Raw genomic sequence first — 24,435 nt, 5'->3', positions numbered from 1 at the left:
TCTTTAAGACCAGGGAGAAATCTGTGCTGCTCTGAAAAACCTGATTGAAACATGTGTCTAATATAAGCCATGGTGTACTGCAGTTGAAACAGCATAAATGGTTACACTTCAAGTAACGTTTTCTTCATGGCCAGCTCCACGGCTCATTAAAATACCATATTTCTCAGATGCTAATTAACTACCAGATGAAGAAGAAACTTTGTCCACAACTGCAGTCATTGTGAGGATGTCACCCAAGGGTATTTAAGGTAATGGGTAAAATATCCACCGTGGTGCAACAATGGTGTTTTTGATTGCCAGATAAGAAAGAACAAAACTTAAAAGGCACTTTGGCAAAGCCCTGGATGACACTCCCATAGTCACAATCCTCATTGGTCTGGGAAAGACTGAGGCCACTTTGTCAGCATGATATGTGTGGGGTGCCATTAGTGGAGTCCTATATATCAGCTTAACCCTCCTCATAAACCCAACCGTGACAGTGTGAAAGGCTCTACTTTAAAATGAACCCTTTCACTGAGTGCTTCACCTCCCCTCTGTCAAGCTACATTCCCTTCTTCTCTGTCCTTTTCCAGTTCACTCCCAGACTTTGCACGGCCATGAAAAAAATGCATGATAGTTACTACAATTTGCCTGGAGGAGAGTGGCAAAGAAGAGGTCTTATAAGGTGAGAGCAGATTTTTTTTCATATGGTGGGGCGCCTTGCTGGCTGTTGTCGGCTGTTGTCGGCTGTTTTGCCTGCGGTGAGGGTTGGCAAACAAACAGCCCCTGCAGCTTTTATAACTGTGTCTAATGCCAGGCAAGTTCTGGAAATGGCACAAGGACGACAGCTTTATAACTTACAATTACTGACAAACTTAAATGTCAGTAGGAGGGATGCTTGAATATAACCCACTCTGGATAGTTACACAAGCAAAATATAATATATACATCATGTGAAGGTACTTTGAGGTTCAGGCAGGCTTTGTAACCCATTTCCTATAACGTCTACGGAGACATCAAAGTCGATCAACAAGTCTATAACTATCAGTTAAGGCAAAAACAATTAGCAGACTGATCAATTAGTCAACTGACTTTAAATGAATCAACAATAATTTTGAAAATCAACTAGTTGTTTAAGTAATGTATCAAGAAAAAAGCCAAATATGAGGAATTGAATATCTTTAGGTTTTGCAGTGTTGGTCAGACAGAACAAGTAATCTGAAGACATCACCTTGGGCTCTGGGAAGTTGTGATCGTCACTTGTAACCATCTTATGTATAGGTTGATTGTAAAAAAAAAATCCAAAACAAATCAACAGAATACATTAAATGAAAGTAATAATTACTTTCAGTCCTAATATTGCACATAAAGTGGACCCTTAAAGCAGTTACACACCGGGCTGATAATCGCCCATTGGACAGTCTGGCGAGGTCAGTGACTCGAGTCTTTTCGGTGTGTTCCGTGCCGTCGTCCGTTGGAAGAGCTGTCGGCCTTTATTTTCGCCGACCTGACATGCTCAGTCGGAGACACGGAAGTCGGGACTCACCCGGAAATGGCAAGCGGGATGAGCGTGACTAAGCCTCTCAAAATCTGACGAAAATCTTTTAAACTGACCTTTGTCGATCTGAAATGAAGACAGATTCAGCAACTGCATGGCCTATTTCTTGCTTAAAATGTTTTCAGAAACACGTTTCGTTTAACTATTTTAGTACAATATGAGATCATAATCTGAATGAGTCGCTAGTAATGGCCGTTCGAAAAATCCAAAATCCGGAAGCAGCAGCCAGATCCATGTGACGCGTTCGTCCGATAAGCTGCCGGTTTTCATTTTTTGGGCGACAATACAGATTAGCGCCGCCTGCTGTTATGGAGACGTATTATGTCTCGTCGCTTTGGTGTGTTCCGAGGCACCTTTTTCACCAGCTCGGGGAGATTGATCAGTCCAACTGCCTTTTCTGCCAAGGGTCGGCCGTCTGGTTGGTGTGTAACTGCCTTTAGACTGTATAAACTGCCTGCACTGTGATTCGATCCTCTCACCAAGGGGTTAAAGATCACTATTTGAGATACAAAAGTACAGAAAGAAAGACTGGGACACAGACACAGACACAGCCTCGAGCTACAGATCACATACAGTTGATTCACTTGGCATCAGAACAGAGAGTGTCCGACATGATGACGAACATCCTGCAGCCTCTCATGCCACCAACAACCACAGCACATGCTGCCCAGTCACTACCATTATTATATCAAATGAAAAGCTGTATTCATTAGAAAGCTAGGCCAAATACAAAGCTGGTGTGTAGCAAGTGGAAAATGAATTTGAATCAATGGAATGGGGACAAATGGTGACAAAGACAGAGACCTCAATTTTATAAAACTCATTACAATAACATAATATTTTAATCGTAAGCACATACAGGAGGAGCTCACCCTTTCTGTGCCACCTGACAGCCTCCACTGGCCCATAATGTCACTGGGGAGCCACAACTCAAACCCACAAACAGTTTAAAAGGCAAACAGCCACTTACCTAGAAGAAAAAAACACAAGAGAAAGAAGCAAACACAGTTAGCAAAATGTAGTTTGTTCCAAAGTCAAATATCCACTATTTCAAAAACACATTCTTTGAAATTGAACTGCCTGCAAAAATGGGGAAAAAAAAGTATTTTTAAGTGGAGTGGTATTGACACACAAACACCAAGTGTTACTGCAGTTAATGGGTTGAGCCTATTTGAGAAAATGTTTTTAATGGCATAAGATTTGGATTAATAAGCAGACCACAGGACCATTAAGGCAGGATTAAAGAAAATAAAAAAATAAAACCCAATATCGTGGCAATGGCTGTGGAAATAGCAGCTGTCTTTATAGCACTTAACTTTGTGACTGCAATCTCATTAGGGCCTCCACAAATTCTGGCAATTTGTATCAGCCTGCAGTAGCTTCACAAACAGCGCCACCTTCTGGCCACTTCAGGGACAGCTCATAACTCAGAAGCAGCAGTGTTTAAAAACTTGTCTTACAAGTGGTTTAAGAGTCACCTGGTTTCAATACCCCAGTTGATTCCCCTTTCGCCTGACAACACAAAGCATGAAGAGTGTAATCATGTCCCACCGAGAGGAGGATTAGAGGAAGGAGTGTATGATTAGAGAGGATGTGTCAAATTACAGAAGCAGCCCCCCTTTTGAATTACAAGAAACCTGGGGTTAATGAGATCATGTAATCACATCAGCTATGTTAGGAGGCCACTCGCCTATAGGATCATGGCCGGACTTATCAACCAGCATGACTTACAGACTCACTGACAGCTCCAACAGGATTACACTGACTATTACTGAGTAATAAAGAGCCAAAGCAGATCACACATTCAGTACTCACGGACTGAATTGTAGAGTACAAACTCTTTATTATAAAAGGGACTCAATTAGGCAGATTACCGTTTTTTTTATCTCACCTTTTTCTCACAATCATTTCAAGTTCTTTGCTGCGTTGTATACGTACATACATTTTCCTACTTAAACCTGACTTTTGGACCACTTGGGGGCAGCAGAAACAGGCTGTAAACATAATACCACATTATACCTGTTAAGTGGTTAGCAAACACCTGCCCATTCACACATGCAACAGATATGGGTGTGTAAAAGATCAATTTGAGTCCAACACTCACTCTTCTTTTAGCTCTGTTTTGTTCGCTATCAACTGCTGGGAGAAATATCTGGCTCTTTAGCTGCTAAATGTTAGTTGTTAACTTTGCGTTGGTGCTAGGCGGATAGTGTACAGTGGGTTTATCAGCTTTTTTGCTGAAAACGAGGCTGATGAGAGGGGTGAGACTGAACCAAAAGAATGAAGTTGCGGTTGTAAACATTCAGAAGAGTTGAGCGATAATTTATTAATATGAGTGACCCCTTTCACATACAAGTAGTCATGTTATCCATTGTTAATGTAAAAATATTGATTACAACTTAATCAGGGTGGGACAAACTCTTTGATGTATTTTTATGTCTCTGCATGCAGTTTACGTGGCCACAGTTTTCCCATCTGGAGTGAATCATACTCCTGGCTGGACAGAAACAGGTGAGGATTCTAAAAGGCGTCCATCTACCAATTCCTGCAGCTCAAATAGCAGCTGAAGCATCTGAGAGCTACTGAATACTGCTGCTACATAGACTGGGAGGGTGACATATGAGCCCTTCATCTCTGAGCATGAAATACACACAGGATGTATATGCATCAGCAACATTCAACAGGCACGCCTAACCACTTGATACTTTCAAGAATTACAACTATACAGAAATGTGACAATAAACATTTAGATTTCACACACATATTTAGTGCATTTATGAGAACCATATATTTTAAACTATAGCCCCCTCTGCTCTGTCCCAACTACAGCAGCTGCTAATGTATCCCCTGCATTGTCCTCACGGATCATTTTATGCTGGTAAATTCTTGGCAAGCAGAAAGTGCAGCAGCAGAGGAAAAAGAAAATGCTGATCTGATTTTGGACTGGACTGTTATCTGCAGATCAAACAGCACAAACAGAGCACAACTACAGATACACATGTACAGGATATTGTGGGGAAATAAGGAAGCAAATCATAGAAGGATAATTATTCATCCCCAGATTACAGATTAAAATCTAAACCATATACTTTATGGTCGTCAGGGAACCACATAATAACGCCATCATGATGGTAATCATGTTGTTATTTTTACTTTACATATTTGGTTAAGCACATTTGTTGCTTCAGTCAGGCCTGTTAATCAAGGCATCATAAGGAGAGGGAGTTTTACCTCATGATCATTGAGGAGAAAACTCTATTCTGCTTTTGGACAAGGAATATCTGAAGTTAATAATAAACAAATATCACCACAAGTAAATGAATTTATTACAGCTTTGTTGAAAAGTGTGCATGTGCCTTGCTGACACTGCAATCACATGCAATGTCAAAACAATGTCACAGGTGTTAGCGAACAAAAACAGAAAGCACTTCCTGTCTGCCTCTGCTCATGTTAGTAACAATGGTCCACCCTCACGGCTGCGATCGGGGAAGACAGCTGATGACCTAGGATCACCTGCAAGGCTTATTGGCAATCAGGCCGCCAGCTGCTGCCTGTTCAGCACTCTGTATATACAGTACACAACTCGTAATAAACAACAGCCGACCCTGCCTGAGCACCAGTCAATGTTACTGTGAAAAAGTAACGAACTGAAAGAGTCCAACAAGGACTGGTGCCATCAATAAACGCACCTGAACTTAACAAGCAAAACACGTGAAATATTTATTATAGCTTTATTTATTGTATTTATTACATTATTATTGTTTATTGTATATATGTTTGTCTTTTTCCTGAACACAAATATATATATATATATATATATATATATATATATATATATATATATATCACCTGTTGCTATTTTATATGGACTTTAAAGTTTCTTACTTAAACTTTAAAGGCTATTTTTTACATACATAAAATACAGTTGCTTCTTTAAAGTGAAAATATAATAATTTTCCAATTATTCTGTTACTATCTAAATATCTATGGACAATATTGAAGTAGCTCTGCAGAATTGAAGAGTGAATGTCATGAAGCTACTTTGCCTCTTTGCCACGTACGTCTGAAACACTAAACCGCCCTGATGTCAAGTGCAGTGACCCCTGCCCTGAACTTCCTTTTAACTGGATATCCCTGGTTTGAAACCTTCCTTGCCCTTCTTAAAAGTCCTGGCATCTTCCTTTCAACGGCACATAACCTTCAGAATGCATTATTCACAACAGTGTGTTTGTGTAGACATGCTGATAAGAGCTAGACAGAAACCCTGGAGTAGAGGGAGTGTTGAAACACACAGAGCTACAGACATAACTAACGGTAGAGCTCCAACAGGCTGGTATCTCATAGTTTAAAAGCAGAAGGTATTGTTTTCACATTGTTCCTGTTATTGTGTTGGAATGTCTTCTATTCTTTTGATTAAAAACAATTAAAAATACTTGGATGAAAAGGATGAGATGTAGCACTAATTTAACCAGGTAAGCCCATTTGAAGTTGGAAACCTCTTCAGCAAGAGAGACCTGGCCAGGATGGCAGCAAAAACGTTGCACACAAAACAATACAAAATCAGGCAATAGACAAAAGAATACAAAATAAAGAAAAAGAGTAAAGTAAGAAAGTAAAGAAGAAAGAATGGCTTCAATATCTTCCACTTAAGTGGGGGCTTAAATCATTCAGCACATGCAGATCAATGCAACACAATGCAAGTCACAGTTTAGAGATCTGCATAAGCTCAAAATATCTGGGTCAAAACCCAGAGCTGGTTGGTACAGGACAGGAATATCATACTGTTTTAACAGGTGAACTTTACTGTAAATAATAAGTCACCAAGGCCATGTGTCAATAGTGGCCTTGCTTGTCTCAACACACACAGGAGATTATCAACAGGCTCTTGTGTTAAAGAGTTGATTCTGGACCAAGTGCTTGAAAATAGCTGACAAGAAAGCACAATGGGAGCAGTGGTCTTGAGGTGACGACATGCTTACAAATGAACTGAGCTGCACTGAGTAAGCGACAGTGTTCAACATATTAAGTAACTCCATTGGGAGCGCTCAGTGAAGCGAAGGAGCTTTTGTCCCCAGAGCCCTGGGGAAAACATTCTCAGCCCGTCCCAGTGGGTAGGACTCCTTCAGATCTCTCTCCAGGATCATGTAAATGTTCCTGCCATCCCGGGGAGCTGTTCCAAAGTGTTACCACATTTCGCCAGAATACTCCAGACAAACCTCAACGCCACACAGAACAGCTTTTAAAAAGGCTCCTTTTTTGGGCTGAGCCAGTTTCACCAGTCTGATTGGGTTCTGTCTCCTCTAATTGAGGCTTTCTATCCCTATACATGTCAGTCAGTCTGCTGTTAATCCTTTACTTAAGTGAGATGAAGATGGTGCACAATGGTTCAAAGATCAGTGTAAAAGTAGCTCACTCTCCATGGCCTGAATACCTAATAAACTAAGTCTGGAAAACCCCAATCATGCAGACAGTGTTGCCTGCAGGGTATGGGAGACACATGGGAGGAGAAAAGTAGTATTTGAATATATTAAGCTGCCATGGGGACACACATTGCTCAGAATATCCAAACAGCTGGGAGTATGCCAATTAAAAGACTACTAACATAAGAGTTTGTGTTTAAAAGCATTTGCTTTACTTTGCAGGTTGAGTAATTAACAAAAATGGTGAAGTCCTATTGAGTAAATCTATTCAATGTGTTGTCAAAGCAACATTATGTCAAACGAACTTTGACCACAGTTGGTTTGCATCAAACTCAGCTGAGAATAGGGTTGGGTATTATTAGAATATTTCGATACCTGAGTTTCTGTACAGATACCAAGACAATACTTTCTTCAATACCGCACTAAAAATAAAGTGCCTACCCCAGCTTTAATAGAAACTTGTTTTTCAACAAAACCCATTTTGTAAGTTTACAAATAAGCCAAGGGTCTCAAATATTACATATCAGACATACAATAACTTTCCCTAAATAAATGAAATCATTTGATTGGAAATGTGATTAACATCAGGAAATATTTGATCTAGAGCAGACATTATTAGTGGATCAATCAGAAAATGCCTGCTTTTCTCTGTTTTATATCAAAGTAAACTAAATATCTGTCGGTTCTGGACTTGGACAAAACATGATCTGAAGTCACGTTAGAGTCACATTGGAGGTATTGTGATGGGAATTCTTTCACTATTCTTACATTTTATAGACGATATAATCTAGACAATAATTGCCGAATTAATTGACAGTTGAAATAATCATTTGGTGCAGCCCTAATGTGATCAATGAACAGCTAAGATTATGAAACTGACCAGACATCAGTGAGGTACTGGGACACCTGTAAGTGAGGGAGGTGGGAGGAGCAAATGTTGCTGATGTAAGAAACATCTAACCATGGTGCACCCTGACAAGCAGCAGACAAGAACAGGGAAATACATATTTCCTTCACAAGCACAGATGTTCACTTCTCACCAGGCTAAACAGTCCCATCCCTGACTGAGAGGCAGGGCAACGCTTCACTGCTGTTACCGCGGCGATGCAGCAGCAACAGCCGCTCTGCAGTAGCCGCTGTGCTCTGCATCTCCCGGCGCAGACGCATTCAATGTGCCGCATGCAGCAGCAGCAGCCTCCCACAGCTCGTAGAGCACACCATCTCAGCACAATCATTACTTCTGACCCCTGCTCCAACCCCTTTGGTCACGCCTAGACACAAAGGGCAAAAACAGCAAGGGGGAACAGAGGATTAGGAAGCCTCCATTTAACTCAACCTGAAACCCTCACAACTGAACTTTGTGTTCCGCCTGCATCTATACGATGAGGAATTCCTCACAAGAGAGGGATTGTGGGAAAACAAGGCGGTCCTGAAAGCATATGACGGAGATGACAACAGTCTGAGGAAGCAAAAATATATCAAAAAGCTTGAGGAATACCTTTGAGAGAGCTGATCTCATGCTGGATAGACCTTCCAGGATCCATGCTCACAGTCTCCCTGCTGGCAACTGCCTGAGGCTCCAAACAGTCGAGTCGGAGCTCTGCAAGGTCAGCTCAGTACTGAAACACCACGCTGGAGGATGTACACGTCTCTCTGCTAACTACAGGCTGTTTCTATCCCTCTCTCTCCCCCTCTCTGCTCTGCTGCTGCCACAGAAGTTGGCAGCTTAGTGTTTTTGTTCACTCCCTTTCTCTCTCTCCTGCCCGTTCGCACACAATCCCTGTCAGCAGAGAAATTGTGAAAGAAAGGAGCACATCTCCCTCGTTTCCACCTCTCACCCCTCCCTGATGTTGTCCCGTCTCATCCTTGTGGTGTTCAGGGAGGTGCCTCAACCAATAACAGTCATGCTCCACCGTCATATCACAACAGCGCGTATAGCTGACCTAAAGCAGCCGATGCAGATATTGTGAAATTATGACTTTAGAGGTAGGAGGTGATAGGAAAAAATAATGCTGAACGAAATATATAACCCACGTAAAGATATAAATGCCCTGATGAAATACTACTCTAGTAGTCTAGGAGATTAAATAAACCATCTACTTTAAAATATGGTGCTATTAAACTATAAGGTCTGTTCAATTCAAAATATAAAATGAAGGTAAACCTGACAAAAAGCCCTTGAGTGGTTTATTTCTCCTCCATCAGGACAACAGCATCAGTGACTCAGCATTATATCCCCCTAAAATATTTTGGAAATACGTACTCTCTATTTTTCATGAGAAATGCTGCAGAGGGGCCTTGGACCTCAGAGGGCTTCAGATGACAGAGCACTTTTTAGAAAAACTAAACCTTGCAATATGAATTAAATGAAATACTGCAATAGTTTAGTTTACACTACATTCCCTAAACAGCTGAAATCAATAATTAGAGCTGCAGAACATTCTAAATTAAATTGAGGTCTCAGGACTGTGAATTTTGAGTCCGCCAGTTGCTGTATGTACAATTGAATCACATCTATAATAATGAAATGATACATTTTTAAAAGATATTAAAAAAATAATAATCACAATCATAGTCAAAACACCAAGAGTCATAAAGGTTTACATTGTTAGAGCCTTAACAGTATTATTTTAGAAGATGACAGTGAAGGTTATGCTGACTTTGACTCAGCAGTCTCTTCAAGCTGGCGCTCTGTTGTGTCGTGCCTGAAGTCAGCAATACTGAAACTGCTTGTCTGACTAAGTATGAATGTACTGAGAGGGGACATGTGCCTCTACACTTAAAATTTTGACCAGAAGTGGAAAACAGAAAACAACGTTCCCAGATGGCAGCTCCAAATGACGAGTTTTTAAAAGTTTTTTAGATTTGCATACAAATCCATTAATGCATGCCAATTGATTTAAATGTATTCATTACAGCACACCCCCTTATGGTAAAATGAGATTCTACGACAAGATGTTTGCAGATGGGAGAAAAAAAGTCTCTGAGGATTCAGGATCAGCACAATAAAGTGTCCACTCTGACCTGCTCTTGTCTGATATCGACACCATACTTGTGATGATCTGTGTTGCTCCTGTCATAAAGCCAAGCTGAATGCAATGAAGATATTGGAGACTATGAAAAGATAAGGTTATTTTCTTCCCTGAATTAAAGCTCTACTTTTGAAACTCACATGTTAAAACAGGACGACAACAGGAACGACGATTATGAGGAAAGCCAACTACAGGTGAAATACACGTGTCACTGAAACAGAGAGGGTTGTCTAAAGCTCAGAACATTCACTTCATACTGTACTGAGTCAGCATATTTTGGTAAGAGGCTTATACTTTGTTAAATGGAGAAAGGAGAGGTCAAATCAGCCGATTGCATCCAGGATGATGAAGCTGTGGATTTTTAGGCTAACATGTTTGTTTAATTTAAAATGGATGATTGTGCAGATGTATGTGAGTTTGGTTTGTATATGACCTATTCATGTGTAGGTCTGTGTTTTCTTCAGTTGCATCTGTTCTGGGATAAAGAAGATTCCCAAAATATCTACTACTGCTACTTCTATCAATATCACGTGATCTGATTGTTACACAGCTCTATAGGACAGATGGTCATGCGGTCCCATGCATCAGGGCCACAGGTCTGCACTGGTTCAAGTTTCAATGGCGATGCCATTTTCTGCTCAAGATTTTTCTTCTTATTCCTAATGAAGTGTTCAGTGGCCAGACTACTTAAAAAGCATCTAATACAATTTAATGAACATCATGTTCTCAGTACTGCATGTCTAAAATATTCGACTGATCCAAAACAGCATAGCTTTGACAACTGCTTTTTATTATAAAAGACAAATGGGTGAAATATTTTACATTGCCTGCAAACCCACCACAGACACAAAATCATTATAACAGGATTTGGAAATGTCCTAAAATTTTCCATTTGTGAGGGAAAATCAAAAACATGACTTGTCTTAAAATCCAAAATTTGGAAGTCATTTGCCCCATTAGTAGATGTGCAAAGGGCAAACTCAGCTCTTGTATTTCCAACTTTACATGAGCCACCTGGTTAAGGAAAACCTATTTTCTCTTTTAACAGAGTGCCGCTGAATTCAACAGCCTGCCTCTGACCTTGCACTCTCTCACACACTGATCCTTCATCTTGAATTTGAGCCCAAGTGAACTGCCAAATGATTGTGTCAAGTGTGAGAAAACAGAACACCTGTACAGCAAATTGCATTATACACTGCTGACATATTTTCAGCCATGGGTTCGCTACAGTCTTGCGCTATAGTCGAGAAATTATTCCGGAGGGCTGTAATGACCCCTTTTCTAATCAATACACAATCAATAAATGCGTGTCAGGCTGGAGGTATACCACAGCTCCAGTTTCAGCCAGCTACAGCAGCAATGAGGAGATAAACAGAGATAGAGTATACAGTCAGTGGGGGAAAACTGACAGATTAACCCATCAAACGATAGCTGGCAACAGACCCCCAGATTTCCAGGTTTGGAATAGATTCACTTGCTAAATAAAATGGGACATAAGAGTCAAACTCTATTCAATTATCCAAATGCTCCTTTTTAATGCCTACTGCTAAAAAAGGACAAGCACAAACAACACAATTACACAACAAAACATGCCATCTCTTGTTATTGTCATTGTTACAGAATTCCATCAAGTTTAGGCTATCACGCAGAACTTACAAATCCTTACTTCTGAGACTGGCAGTTTCTAAATCCAATAATGGCCCTAACACCAGACTTCAGCTTAATGCACTTTTGGGAGACCTCTTTGGGGGTGGCAAACAAACTGGGAGAAAGCAATGCAGACACGACTCTGTGAAGTCTTTGAACTATTTTGACTTGTAAATGCAGCATATTCATTTAGCAAAACTGAAATTTAAATAAACGCTGGGATACAATGATACAACCAACCTTTCTCACAGCAGATATTTTTGACTTGTGGCAGGGAAGGCCCACGTGTAACTGATAACAGTGATGATGGATCTGCTCCATTTAGTTGAGGCTGTAAGATAGGCCAGTGGGCAAGTGTAATGCAGCCATCATTAATATTATTATGTTACACCTGTTTGACAAGTCAAAATGTCAAAAACAGTGCAACTATCAACAAAACAACTAAGAAGAAGTGAAGCATTCATGAGTGAATGAGTGTGATGAGCAACATTAAAATAATAACATTATATTTAATATGCCAATTTTAGTGGTGAGATGCATATTTAGTCTTATTAGTTTGTAGATAAATACATGAACAAAGTAACAACTTAACATGTGGTAATGAGCAATTAGTAGTCTACCCCACTATTGTTCCACACCACCCACATTTTATTCCAATGCTGGATCACTCCTCCTCTTAGATCAGTGTGTTTATGTATGTAAAGCGCTGCAGTAGAGAGAAGAGCAAGGGGGTTCACACCAAAGAAGCGAGGCCCATGATGACAGCTAACACATGACGCACCAGCTGGCAGGCCACACCTGAAACATCATCTTAATGAAGACATCATACTCTGTAATGAGAAATAACACTACACTATATGTCCATTTCTCTTTTAAGCATCTACCATTTTAACAAATGTGTCCTTAAATATACATATGTTTAAAACATACACATCATATCATAAGGTGGTGCACATTTTTTTGCCAATTGAAGGAACAAACTAGTATTTCACAGATGCATGTTTACCTCAGTATATACATTTTTTAAAAGGAGAAGAGATAGAGGCATACTACATTGATAGGTTCAGAATCCAGATATTGATACCAATAATCAGGGATGAAGCGTGAGATATCTGATACATCTGCAAATAAGTACTTTTTATATCACTGTCTCATCATTCGACACTGCTAAATTACATTTTTGTGCTAATGTTGTTCTTAGATTTGTTTTCAGAAACAAAAGTTTCCAAAAATACCACATGATAAAAGCATTTGTTCATAATGCAATTGAAGTATTTCAGGAAAGAGAAAATTAGGTTTCCTTGCTAAATGTAATTGTGAATCACGATAAGCCACCTGACTCCACCCGGGTGAGTGAGTTGATGTTTTTGTTTCCTTGCAGCTGTTCAGTACGGTGTCAAAACTCGGTCTGAAACATAGCCCAAAGTCTCATCATATCCTGCTTAATCAGAGGTGGAAGAACTGATACACTCCCTCCACCCTCTCAGGGATGTGGTTCTTCCCACCATGAAGTTCAGCCATAAGAAGTTGGAGCTGGACCAGTACACTCTGTGGTGAGGGTGTGTAGTGGATCAGCTAAAGAGCTAAACCAATCTCAGGCATGACATACTGTACACCATCGGGGGGGCCTGGGGAGGAGGTGATACTGTGGGTGCCATCCTGTGCTGTCCCGATTCATTAAAGCGATATCAAACTCCAAGTGCAGTTGTTGCGGCCCATCTACACAGACATATACAAACCAGTCAGGGAGTCAACTGTCAGCAGCTAAAAATAAAGTTTACCATGGCCACGCCTTCACACACACCTGCCAGCCAATCAGGAACAAGCAATTTCCATGAATACACATATTATAAAACCTAATGCTGCATTCACACAATGTTGGCAGAATGGGAAAAGTAGACTTACCACTGCTAGCCTTGTAGTCTTATCATTTAAATAGCCTAAGGCTATGTTTAGACAGAAACGATCTGAAGAGAAAATGCAGAGAGAAAAGACGAGGTAGTGGAGTTGCATGTTTGTCTGATGATGACCGACACAGTCGACCGTGATAAGCCACAGCACAGCACCCACGGGACCACTACCAATATCCTGAGCCTCGCAGCCCTTCAGCCGCTGCTTGAGAGCGAGAGGCAGCAGGCAGAGGAGGGTGAAGCAGACCCTCCTCTGCCAGCTGCCACTCGCTCTCTCTCTTTCTCTTCATCCACAACGTTGTAGCCTGCTCTGGCAGCTGGCTCAAATGAATAGCCTACATATGGTCATCGAACTATAACAACCTTATCCACATTGTCGGAAACATTTAAATATTGAGCCATTACAGTGAAAATCTTTAAGATCACAGGAGCCTATAATTTCTGTAGCCTACTCCGTAACAACAGACTACCTGAACGCCTTTTTCTCGTCTCTCTCCACACCGCTGTCTTCAGACTTTTGCGTTTTTACCCTTTAGATGGTAACGCAACGGTGGAAAGTTTTTAAGATTTCCACTCTGGAGGGTGGTTTCACTTTTTTGTGTTTTTAAGCCCCAAAAACGCCGTCGCCGTCTAAACGAAAAGCACATCTGATAAAATATTTTGTCGTTTTCACCCACGAGCGTCATCGTGTAAACAGGGCCTAAATTAGCTACTCTTGCTGTGTAACATATTTCTAGCAGTTTGTTAACAAGTGAAACCAGATAGAAACAAGCTAGCTCCTTTTAAAAGAGCTGAATTGACTGTTAAAGTGTTAATATTGGATTTTATTTAGATGTAACTACTTGCAGCCATCTTGTCACAGGTTTGAAATATTATGGTGTCAAATTCCTGATACTTGGAGGCTGATATTAACTATTCGGCTTGAATGCAGCACAAAAGATGCCGAAGGTGTGAGAAAAAGAGAGCAACTACAGAGTAACATGGTGTGTGTGTGTGTGTGTGTGTGTGTGTGTGTGTGTGTGTGTGTGTGTGTGTGTGTGTGTGTGTGTGTGTGTGTGTGTGTGTGTGTGTGTGTGTATTTGAGGCACTTTCAGACAGAAGATAGAGAGCACTAAGGAAGACACGACAGGAGGAATTCACAGAATGTGTCAAGATGAAAAATGTATTCTGAGGCCTGCTATCCTTCAGATCTACAATTGTGAAAGAGACACATTCAGGTTGTCTTTTTGCTTTTTGTGTAGCACTGACAGAGATCCACTAGAGGCTGTTCTAGGGCCAGCCGGAGGAACAGTTTATCACTAAAGAACCATCTGTGCGGATGGTGTTACTGATAACTGTGACCTTTAAAAGACGTGAATGAAGATGATGATGATACAAAAACATTTTGAAATAGTTAGCTGAACTCTCACAACAACAAGTGGCAGGAAATTCATGAGTGCAGTGTTTTGTGTATGGCAACATTAACAGTGTTGCTGTGGAGTAAAAACCTCATATTTCTGTAAACCTTTTAATCTTTTGATTGAAGTAAAAACATGAGCATTAACAAATTACAACATTTTGAGCAGCTTATTAGAAAGTGAATACTCATGTCAATAATGACCTTATCTCCACTAGTCAATTTCTTTCATTTTCTTCTTGTTATTGTTGAATCACTGCTACAGATCCATTGCTCACAGGGTAAAGCTGGGTGTGGATTCGTGGAAAAGGCAGCAGTGCTTCCCAAACTCAGGCACCCTGCTATAAAATAGAGTACATGCCAGCCAGCTCACTACTGACATTCCGGGCTTAGTCTGGCTTACTGTAGCATGCCAGAACCAGGGTGTAAGCACTATTGTTCAACACCCCAGGACCAACGTGAGGCCAGAATCTCTGTGTACCCTTATACTGTACACAGGTTAGGCTGAGGGAGGAACAGTCAACACATGGTGACAATCAGCCAGGGATGTGTATTCTTCTGAGGTGGCACTTTGTAAAAGACAGATTGATGATTTGTATTGACTGGTTTTATGGTTTATATATTTCGTATGGTATTTAATGATTGTGTAATAGGGTTGCACGATATTGACAAAATGTGATATTGCGATATCGATATTTTTAAAGTGGCCATATTATGCTCATTTTCAGGTTCATAATTGTAATTTGAGATTGTATTAGAATAGGTTTACATGGTACATCGCACATGCACAGTAGCTAGGTAAGGATTACATGAGCTAGCTAGCTGTTTCTCTAACTTCAGCCTGTACAAGGCAGGATTAGCTGGGAGACTTCTTCTAAATGAGGGCGCACTTCCAACTTTATGTGAAATACCTCCCGAACAGCAACATGTAAGTAGTTCTATACAATTCATTTTGTAGATTAGGGTGAATTTGTGTGTGTTGTAGCAGTGTTTTGCCATTGAGAACGAGCTAGCGCTAGCATGCTAAAGGTTAGCCCCCTAGGCCCCTCGTCTCAGCTAGTTACGTAGAAAGTCGTGCAGAGACTGAAGGCAGGACACATTCAGAAACCCGTGGCATGGATGTTTTTTTTTCAAAGTTTGTATGTGTGTGGAAGCACCAGAGACACAACATAACACCCCAAATCCCAGAAAAAGCAATTTTTTCATAATATGGGCACTTTAAACATATGTAAAATTACAAAAGTTACGGGAAAACACATCAAAATAGATTCATAACAAATTAAACAAGTTTTTTTTACAACACAAGGTTTATTTCAACTGACTGTCATATTGGACTGGTCCAACATGAATAAATAAATAAATAACGACCATGTCTACAGAACAGGACATGTTTTACTGGTTGGACAGTATAAAATATATAAATAAAGAGAACAGGACACAACTTTTCTTTCTCTGATTCATTCCATTTTGTTGTCTCTATCTATTTCTTCACTTACACTGTCACTCTGTTGAAATATGCACACACGTCACATGGTACGCTCTATATGGTTTGTCACGTAGTGGACCCGTGCGCTGACGTGCACTAACGTGCAAGTGGCACGGTAACTGGCCAATGAAACATGATCATTATAGCGTTTCAAGCTCTAAATCAAACACAACTAAGCCACACAGCCAACGGACGGGACGCAGCGCTCCACAAAATAACCAAATATTGCATACTCATTGCAACACTTTCGATATATTGCAATAACGATATTGAGTCGATATCTCTTGCAACCCTAGATATAATATTGCGCAACGTGATATTGCGATAATGATATTGAGTCGATATATCTTGCACCCCTATTGTGTAAGTAATTACTCAATACCCAAAATGGACATATGTGGGGATACAGATCTCCTGAATGCAATACTACAGAGTGCAAATCACTATTTGGAATGATATTTGGTCTATTTTCGTATCCACTCACTTTTATAGCTAGACCACACGGAGCACTTGGGCAGGATAAAATGACAGTTTGTATTTGACTGTATCCAGGAAACTGTAGTCTCCCTGGGACCATACAGATTTCTCTGCCCGTGACATCATCCTCACAGGCAGATTAGAAAGACATTCTTTCATAGTGTCACTGCTATCAGTCAATATCTTACCAGACACACGGTGGACTCCGTATGGCATCTGTGTCTCCAAACACTGTGGGAAAGTAAACACTGACATCATACTGTTAAATCACCTGAGGTTAATGGTTGAAAACCTCATTGATTATTTTTTTTCACTTTTGGCAATGAGAGTAACTGTAAAACAGACACAGCAACAGTTAAAGCAGAAGTGCAGTAAGCAAGAAGAGAAGACATCAGTCCACCTGATTATGTGATTGCTATTTTTGTTATGTTGTTATTTTTGTAGTTAATCTAGTGATTGGATCATTTACATGTCTACAATTATGACAATTGAGACAGGTTACCAGAGTCAAACATGTTTTCAGAGGTTGCTAGTTAAGACCATTTAAAAAAAATTTAGCTGTATTTGCATAGGTATATATTGTTGACAAATGTCAAACAATTTACTAATTACATGATAGTTTTTTATTTATTAGTCATCTTAACTTTTCAGAAACAGGCCTCAATTATGGTTTTACATTTTAAAAACTTTGTTAAAAGCAGTAAAATCTTAGATTAAGCATACAAGTTCATTATTGATAGGTTCTTCTGGAGCTTTCAACCACATCTCAGGGAAAGAGGAAGACCATGAGATGGGGTTGAAAGTTTGTCTGATTCGGTTTGAGATTAAAATCACTTGTTAGAATGAATATCTGGCAGTCTGTTTACATAATTAATGTCAGCTGTTGTTGACTCCCTGGGTTTGAGAAGACAGTAATCCTCCACTCTAACACAAATCCCATCTCAATTACAGCAGCTCTACTCCGTCCTCGACTGCCCCCCCCAGCAGACTCTGCCAGGCTGAGTTCACTTTCAGTGGTTCAAGGTTGGGATTTGCATTTCTCTGCAGACTTGAAATTGTTCCACAGAAGAAACCAGAGACACAGTAAAGAAACAAATTACATCTTGATGTCGTTTATCATCAAAGGGGATTCTGACTTACTGCCATACTGCCAGATAAAGTGGCGTGACCAATGGAGACTGTGCTGGCAAACTGGTTTTACTGCAGGATCACTGATGATTGAGGCCCAGTGGCATCAAAACTGAGAGCTGTCACGGTCTTCATATCTCCTCAGATGTAAAAGCTTTCTGCATATGGTACCATAACAGCTAGTTTTTTGTTTTTGTTTTTTTTTGTTAGTGGATTCAGAATGATGTTTATGTCTATTGGACCTCTTACCAATTAGAATCAAGTATTCACTGTGGCCTTTGCTTAATTTTAGAATATTGTCATGGTTATTAGATTCCATTTTGGATAATTTCACAGTGCGTACTGCGTAGTTGCACTTTAAGCATAAAGGTTTATACCCATGTGAATCAGCTCTGAACTAAATAATTCTTACATTTATTTGTGTAAGTCTTTCTGTGGTTCTCTAGCTTTCTCCTTTAGTTGAGGACCAAGAAATGAGTGTTTATCTGTCTCTCGAGCTGTAGTTCCAATGAGACAACCTGTAGGGGGACAGAAGCGGGAAAAGTTCTCTAGTGTTGCTTTAAGGTGACTTATAGGAAATTAATAAAGTAATAATTGTTTATGTCGGTTAACAAGTAACAAACATTTTCTGGTCAAAAATGAATTTTATATTGTTATAATTTGACTGTTCATTGGTTGGTTGGTTGGTTGGTTGAACAAAACCAGCACTTTGTAGACGTTATGTGTGGCTCTGGGAACTTTAATAGACATTTGTTACTAGTTTTTGACGTTGTATAGTGCAAATTATAAATATATTAATTTTAAAAAGCAATGGAAAGATTAATTTATAGTTAGTTAAACTAACAAACTTTGACTTTCTGTTTTTTTTTTGGTTCAAGGAAACATTAGTGGAGATTTCCTCACTAGTTAGGCCTCATATAGTCATGTCCATTTACTCTACATATTTGTATACGCACGCACACACAGACACACACACACACACACACAATGTACTCAACACTCATATGTTTCAGCTGCACATGTGAACAAACAGAGACCAAACTGGTAATCTTACAAACTCATGTGAAGTAGCAGACAGGTGAGAAGATTCTGCTGCAGCAGAGAGTCCTGGGTAATCTACAGTACACTGAGTTGTCCTGTTGGCACGGCACTGTGGGATCGAGTGTAGGCGCAAACATATGTGAAGATAATACATGACAATGTCCACTGTCAATGGAGGCCCTCACACTGAGAGGCCCTAAAACAATATATAAGTGACCTAAAGTGCATTTACAAAGTATATTTCTCCTGTCCGGTGTTTAACACAGCAGACGTGCAGGTTAAGAGGTGCAGATTAAGTTTAGTAATTTCCATGTTTATCGTTAAAGAATTGCTTGCTTATCTGTAGATTAACAAAACTCTGACAGATGATAATCTTGACTGGCAGCAGAAGACACAGAGACACCCTCAGGGAACAAGCTTTTCTCTCTAAAATAACACTCTGTTCATGTGTCGGTTCATGCATGCAGACTAAATCATACTCCATGACTGAAACTTTCCTCTGGGCCCACCATACACACAGCCTGCCTTCCAGCAGCAGGGCAGAGAGACTGAAGAAGTGATGGATGAAAGAAAAACTGCTGCTTCAAAATCCCACGTCCACATTTTCCACAAATGTGTCCAACAGCTACACTCTGATTTATTTGTCGGATTGGTTTCCAACTGCCATAAACTTTGGATGAATCATTAGTCATTAAATTGCTGTTTCTTGTTATGCGTGTTGACACTAATCACATTATGTCAGCAGATGATTAACAGCTCACAGAAAGCCCACAGCAGGTGAGGAGGGAGGCCTTTTAATTAAAATTAGGAGTCAGTTTACATAAAATGTGAAAATTACAGTGTACAGTGTAAATGAACTAATGACTATTGGACGTACAGTAAAGAAAACCTTGCTGTACTATGATTTTGTTACAGCACACAATGGTACGACCGAATCCCCAACCTTCCTCCAGCCTCAATGTGGATTTTCAAACTAAAATGTGAACTTTTTCATTGTGAAAAGGTTAATGGCTCAAGTGTTTTGATTATGCAGCCTTGCATATGGGTGATTTTCTATGTGCACAACCTACGTGCATCATTTGGACTATTGCTATTTTTGAATTTGAGATCAAGTTGCATGAAACTGATCTGAGGCAAGTACGGCAAGTGTGGAGGGGGCTTCTCTGTGGACGCTCCAGCTTAACAGTGGTGCACAAGACACACTTATCGCAACCCTTTAAGGAGACAGACAGACAGACAGACAGACACACAGACACACACACACACACACACACACACACACACACACACACACACACACACACACACACACACCAGAGTCCAAGTGAAAGAACAGGGTCTGTTGTAGCTGCATGTTTCCCAGTGTGCTGGCTTATTTAAGTTAAGTGTTTGAGAAGGGGGAGTGGGCACTGAATACATTTAAAATACACCTTGCAGGCTGGATTTAACCACAAACCTCCACTTTACAGAGCACACGCAAGGATGAGATCAGCAAAAAAAAAAAAAACTACTGTCACTGTCTTGAAACCTGTCACAGTTTACCTGAAAGCTCGAATGAGCAAAGGGAAAAATGAAAGTTCAAATGATTTTATATTTAAATCTAGAGATTCTTCAGTTTACTGTAAAACATATTTCACAGCTAGTTTTAGATTAGATTAAGTTTACAATGGTGATCTTAGAACCTTATCTGTCTAATAAATAAATCAAGCGTGCGTGCGTGCGTGCGTGCGTGCGTGAGTGAGTGCGTGCGTGAGTGCGTGCGTGCGTGCGTGCGTGCGTGCGTGTGTCTGCACGTGACGTGTGTGTGCGTGTGTGAGGTCTGTCTTTGAAATATCTCATGAACCGTTCATCCAATCTACTTCACACTTGGTTTCCTGGGTACCTAATGAACTTGGGGTTTGGATTTTGGTGCATTTGGAGCTGTTTGGACAGCATTGAATATTGGATATTAAAAAACTGGATAAAACTAAATGGCTGAACGACAAAGGTTGAGGAAAAATAGGCTAGACAGTGGAGTTGCATATTAAGTGGTTTGGGGTCCTTCTGTAAGTAATTTTGGAGTACAATTTGGTTCTGGAGAATGCAGCAATACCACAGGCCAAGCAATCGGCCCGTTCCAAACAGGCACATTTTGAACGGGCACTGTACTGGTTCATCTTAAAAAACAAGAAGTTCAAGGGAAAAGTCTGTTACTTTAAAATACAATTTTTAGATAATTGGCAGCAAAAACCACAACTAACCTCAAAAGAATGCATACTTGAGGCTAAGATCAGTAAGAAGTCCAGGAAATTCCTCTGAGGGTCACCTGAGTCTGAGGCAAGGTCATTGCAGTTGTTAGTAAGTGAAGGTAGTTATACTGCATTTGAGGGAGTCATTACTGAGGTCCCTCCACCCTGTAATGTTCCAGCCTCAGTAACTAAGATTTTCCAAGCACTTATATGGGGAGGATGACCACTGCAGCCAAACATCTATAATGTTCCAACTGATATACAACAATGGTAAAATGTGACTTGTATTTCAAAGATACTGATTGCACAAGAAATTGGTTTTGATGCTGCAATACTAATAACATTTGTAGACCAAAAGACTACTTTTCATTACATAAGTTACTGCAACCTTGCTAAGCAACATCTCATTGAGCTAAATGTCAGAAGTCTTTTTAGTTTGTCTTTCAACCAGAATAACTTGAAGACTGACAGAGTAAACTCCTGGGATATATTTGCGGTGAGTATTTAAAGCAGAGCTGCGTGTTTTACACTAACAGATCTGTTCATAACGCAGAGCTCCAATCAACCACACTTTATCATTCACAAGGGAATTTCACCTGTTGCAATAACTTATCCAAATGGGCCTCACAAGACAGCTTGTACAAGAATAACAACTTGATTAATGTGAGCTTAAGCTATTTCATTTAGGAGAAGAAAAAAAAAATCACATCAACCTCCCAGTGGTACCACATGAGGGATATTTTGAATTGGCATCAACACCAGTGGTAAAAATAGAAGAGAATCCATCACTGTCCACAGAGCAAAGTAATAAGAATTTAAATGATCCAGTAATACTAATAAGTACACCTGCTTACAATGAATGAGGAATATCAGCTGCAGGTTATGAATGGCTGGTTTTAAATTCATGATTGAAACTTCATTTGGAAGTGTGTGTGTCTTTCAACCAAAGAGAAAATGTTCAAGGTGTCAGCCTGTTCCTCTGCTTATTCCAATATGACATGAACACAGCATTAAGTGGGCCAAACTTGAGTTATTCAGTTCACACACATAGACATATAGACATTTATATACACACACACACACACACACACACACACACACACACACACACACACACACACACACACACACACACACACACACAATCAATAGTTTTGGAGAAAGGGCTGAGATCTCATGACAAACCCCAAAACAATAACCCGACTTATAGCTCAAAATCCAGATCAGCGTCACGCCACAAGTAACAGTTGATGAAACAACTTCCACTCTCTTTATATTCCACCCACATATACTTTCCATTTACTCTGGATGTACAAGTATCTAAAACAAATAGCATCAAGTCAAAAACCAACAATAAGAAAGAGTCACAGGAAGTGAGATCTTGGCAGAGGGACTGGAGGTTATGACAGGGGCGTGGAGCATCAGACTGGTGCCAGAGCTACGCAGCAGGAAGGCTACCCACATTGACATGCACAGTAGGCAACCGCATGGGAAGAAAATGACTAGACTGTTGTGACTGGACGGAACAATATTGTTCCCAACATAGACACCAAGACTAGGTTCATTTGTCCTTATTGGTGTACGTGGTGTGGAAATTGTGCCCACAGTTATAATTTCTGCTTTGATTTCTAATCTATTTTTAACCAGAGATTTTGCTGAACACCCATGCTGCCTCTCAGCATCAATGCCTTGCTTTGATACAGTTACACACAGATACACTATAGGGCCTGCACAGTACAAACTACTGGTGGCTCCACAAGAAGAGAGCTGCTTCTTCACGTATGTCCTACTGTATATGGATGGCAAGTGTCCTTGTCTGTCAGCCTATGTCCTAGCACAAACTGTCTCCAGATGTTGCTGTAATTCACCTGCCTTAACTTGCACATTCAGCCTGGGAGTGACCCATACAGCAAGAGGCAGCTAGTCAAAACCTCATATGATACCTGATAATGTTCTCCTGGTCCTCCAATACAAATTTAATTAAATAATGTGAACTAAAATAGGTAGTGTTGGTGCAAAAAGCAACTTAGTCAGGATTTGAAAGCAATAATGTCTAAATTTGCAAACTGGGGGTGGGAATCACCAGAGGCCACACGATACCATATTATCACAATACTTATGTCACGATATGATATTATTGCGATTTTAAACATATTGCGATATTCTGCGATATATTGCAATTCATTACCCTTTTCCAACTTTAAATGACGTCCTCAAACATCAGTTTTACCTAAAAAGAAGTTTCTTCATCTCACCTCAATTTTATTGCTGCAAAATGTTCACGTCAAAAGTTCATGTGCCATTTATATAATAAAAGATCGATACTTTGTGTCCTTGTATCAATACAGTATTGCTACAGAAAATATCGTGATACTATGCTGTATTGATTTTTTCCCCCCCACCCCCAGTGCAAACACAGTTCTGATTTCAAATTCACTTCAAATTAAACAAGAGTGAGCTACAGACTCGCACCAACATGCATATACCATAATTGTACATCATATAAGGCTCTTATTTTTGAACTTGGACATTTAATGACAACTTCTGATCAGGAAAAAAAAGCACCATTTTAACAGTTTAACTATTCAAGCTTTCTTTTGTCAAATTTTACATGACTATTTTGTACATAGGTAAACAGTCGAACCGTGTATAAAACCAGTTTCAACCTGCTGCTTCTTGCAGCACAGAGGTCATGATTCCCTCCTAGGTTTTGCATTGGTCAAATTCAGACTCATGAATCAAGTAAGCAAATGAGCTGCAGGAACATCTTGAGGTTGATCCGGCTTCCTGTGTTCACTTTCTGAAATAAAAAACACTATCAAGTATTGGCAGTGTTTACCCAGACATAATCATGTGAATGTCTAATATGCCGTGCTATTGGCCTATCACTCATGTTGCACTGCTGGACCTGTGCCATTCAACCATAGGGCCAAATGTCTCGCCTCTCTGTGCCCACACTGCCCAATGATTCCCCTGTATGCAAAGGAGGCTGCCAGGTCAGAGAAGAGGACACAGAATAGGACTCCTTTGTGTTTTATTCATATTTAATTGCTCAACCTGAAGGCCACAGCTCAGCCTCCTGCATCTCAGAGAGACAGCTTTCCTTAAAGCTCTCAAAAATCACCACAGAGGA

The 24,435-nt window shown here is 40.1% G+C and overlaps 1 protein-coding gene across 3 annotated transcripts in view; it reads right to left on the bottom strand.

Moving 5' to 3' along the window:
- The window catches only part of pleca (plectin a), a 105,534-nt gene that overhangs the window by 63,113 nt on the left and 17,986 nt on the right, over nucleotides 1–24,435 (bottom strand). The window contains exon 1 of one of the 3 annotated variants that reach the window (XM_078267435.1): nucleotides 8,456–8,729. The exons of the other annotated variants lie outside the window; for them this stretch is intronic. Coding sequence (XP_078123561.1) covers nucleotides 8,456–8,501 — 46 coding nt within the window. The 5' untranslated portion in view covers nucleotides 8,502–8,729. Of the gene's footprint in view, nucleotides 1–8,455; nucleotides 8,730–24,435 lie in introns of those variants that run through there. 3 annotated transcript variants of the gene reach the window in all.

Source organism: Sander vitreus, chromosome 14 (assembly GCF_031162955.1).
Source record: "Sander vitreus isolate 19-12246 chromosome 14, sanVit1, whole genome shotgun sequence".
NCBI classification, from domain to species: domain Eukaryota; kingdom Metazoa; phylum Chordata; class Actinopteri; order Perciformes; family Percidae; genus Sander; species Sander vitreus.
Note: the sequence above shows the minus strand (reverse complement) of the source record. Positions and strands in the feature narration are given on the sequence as shown.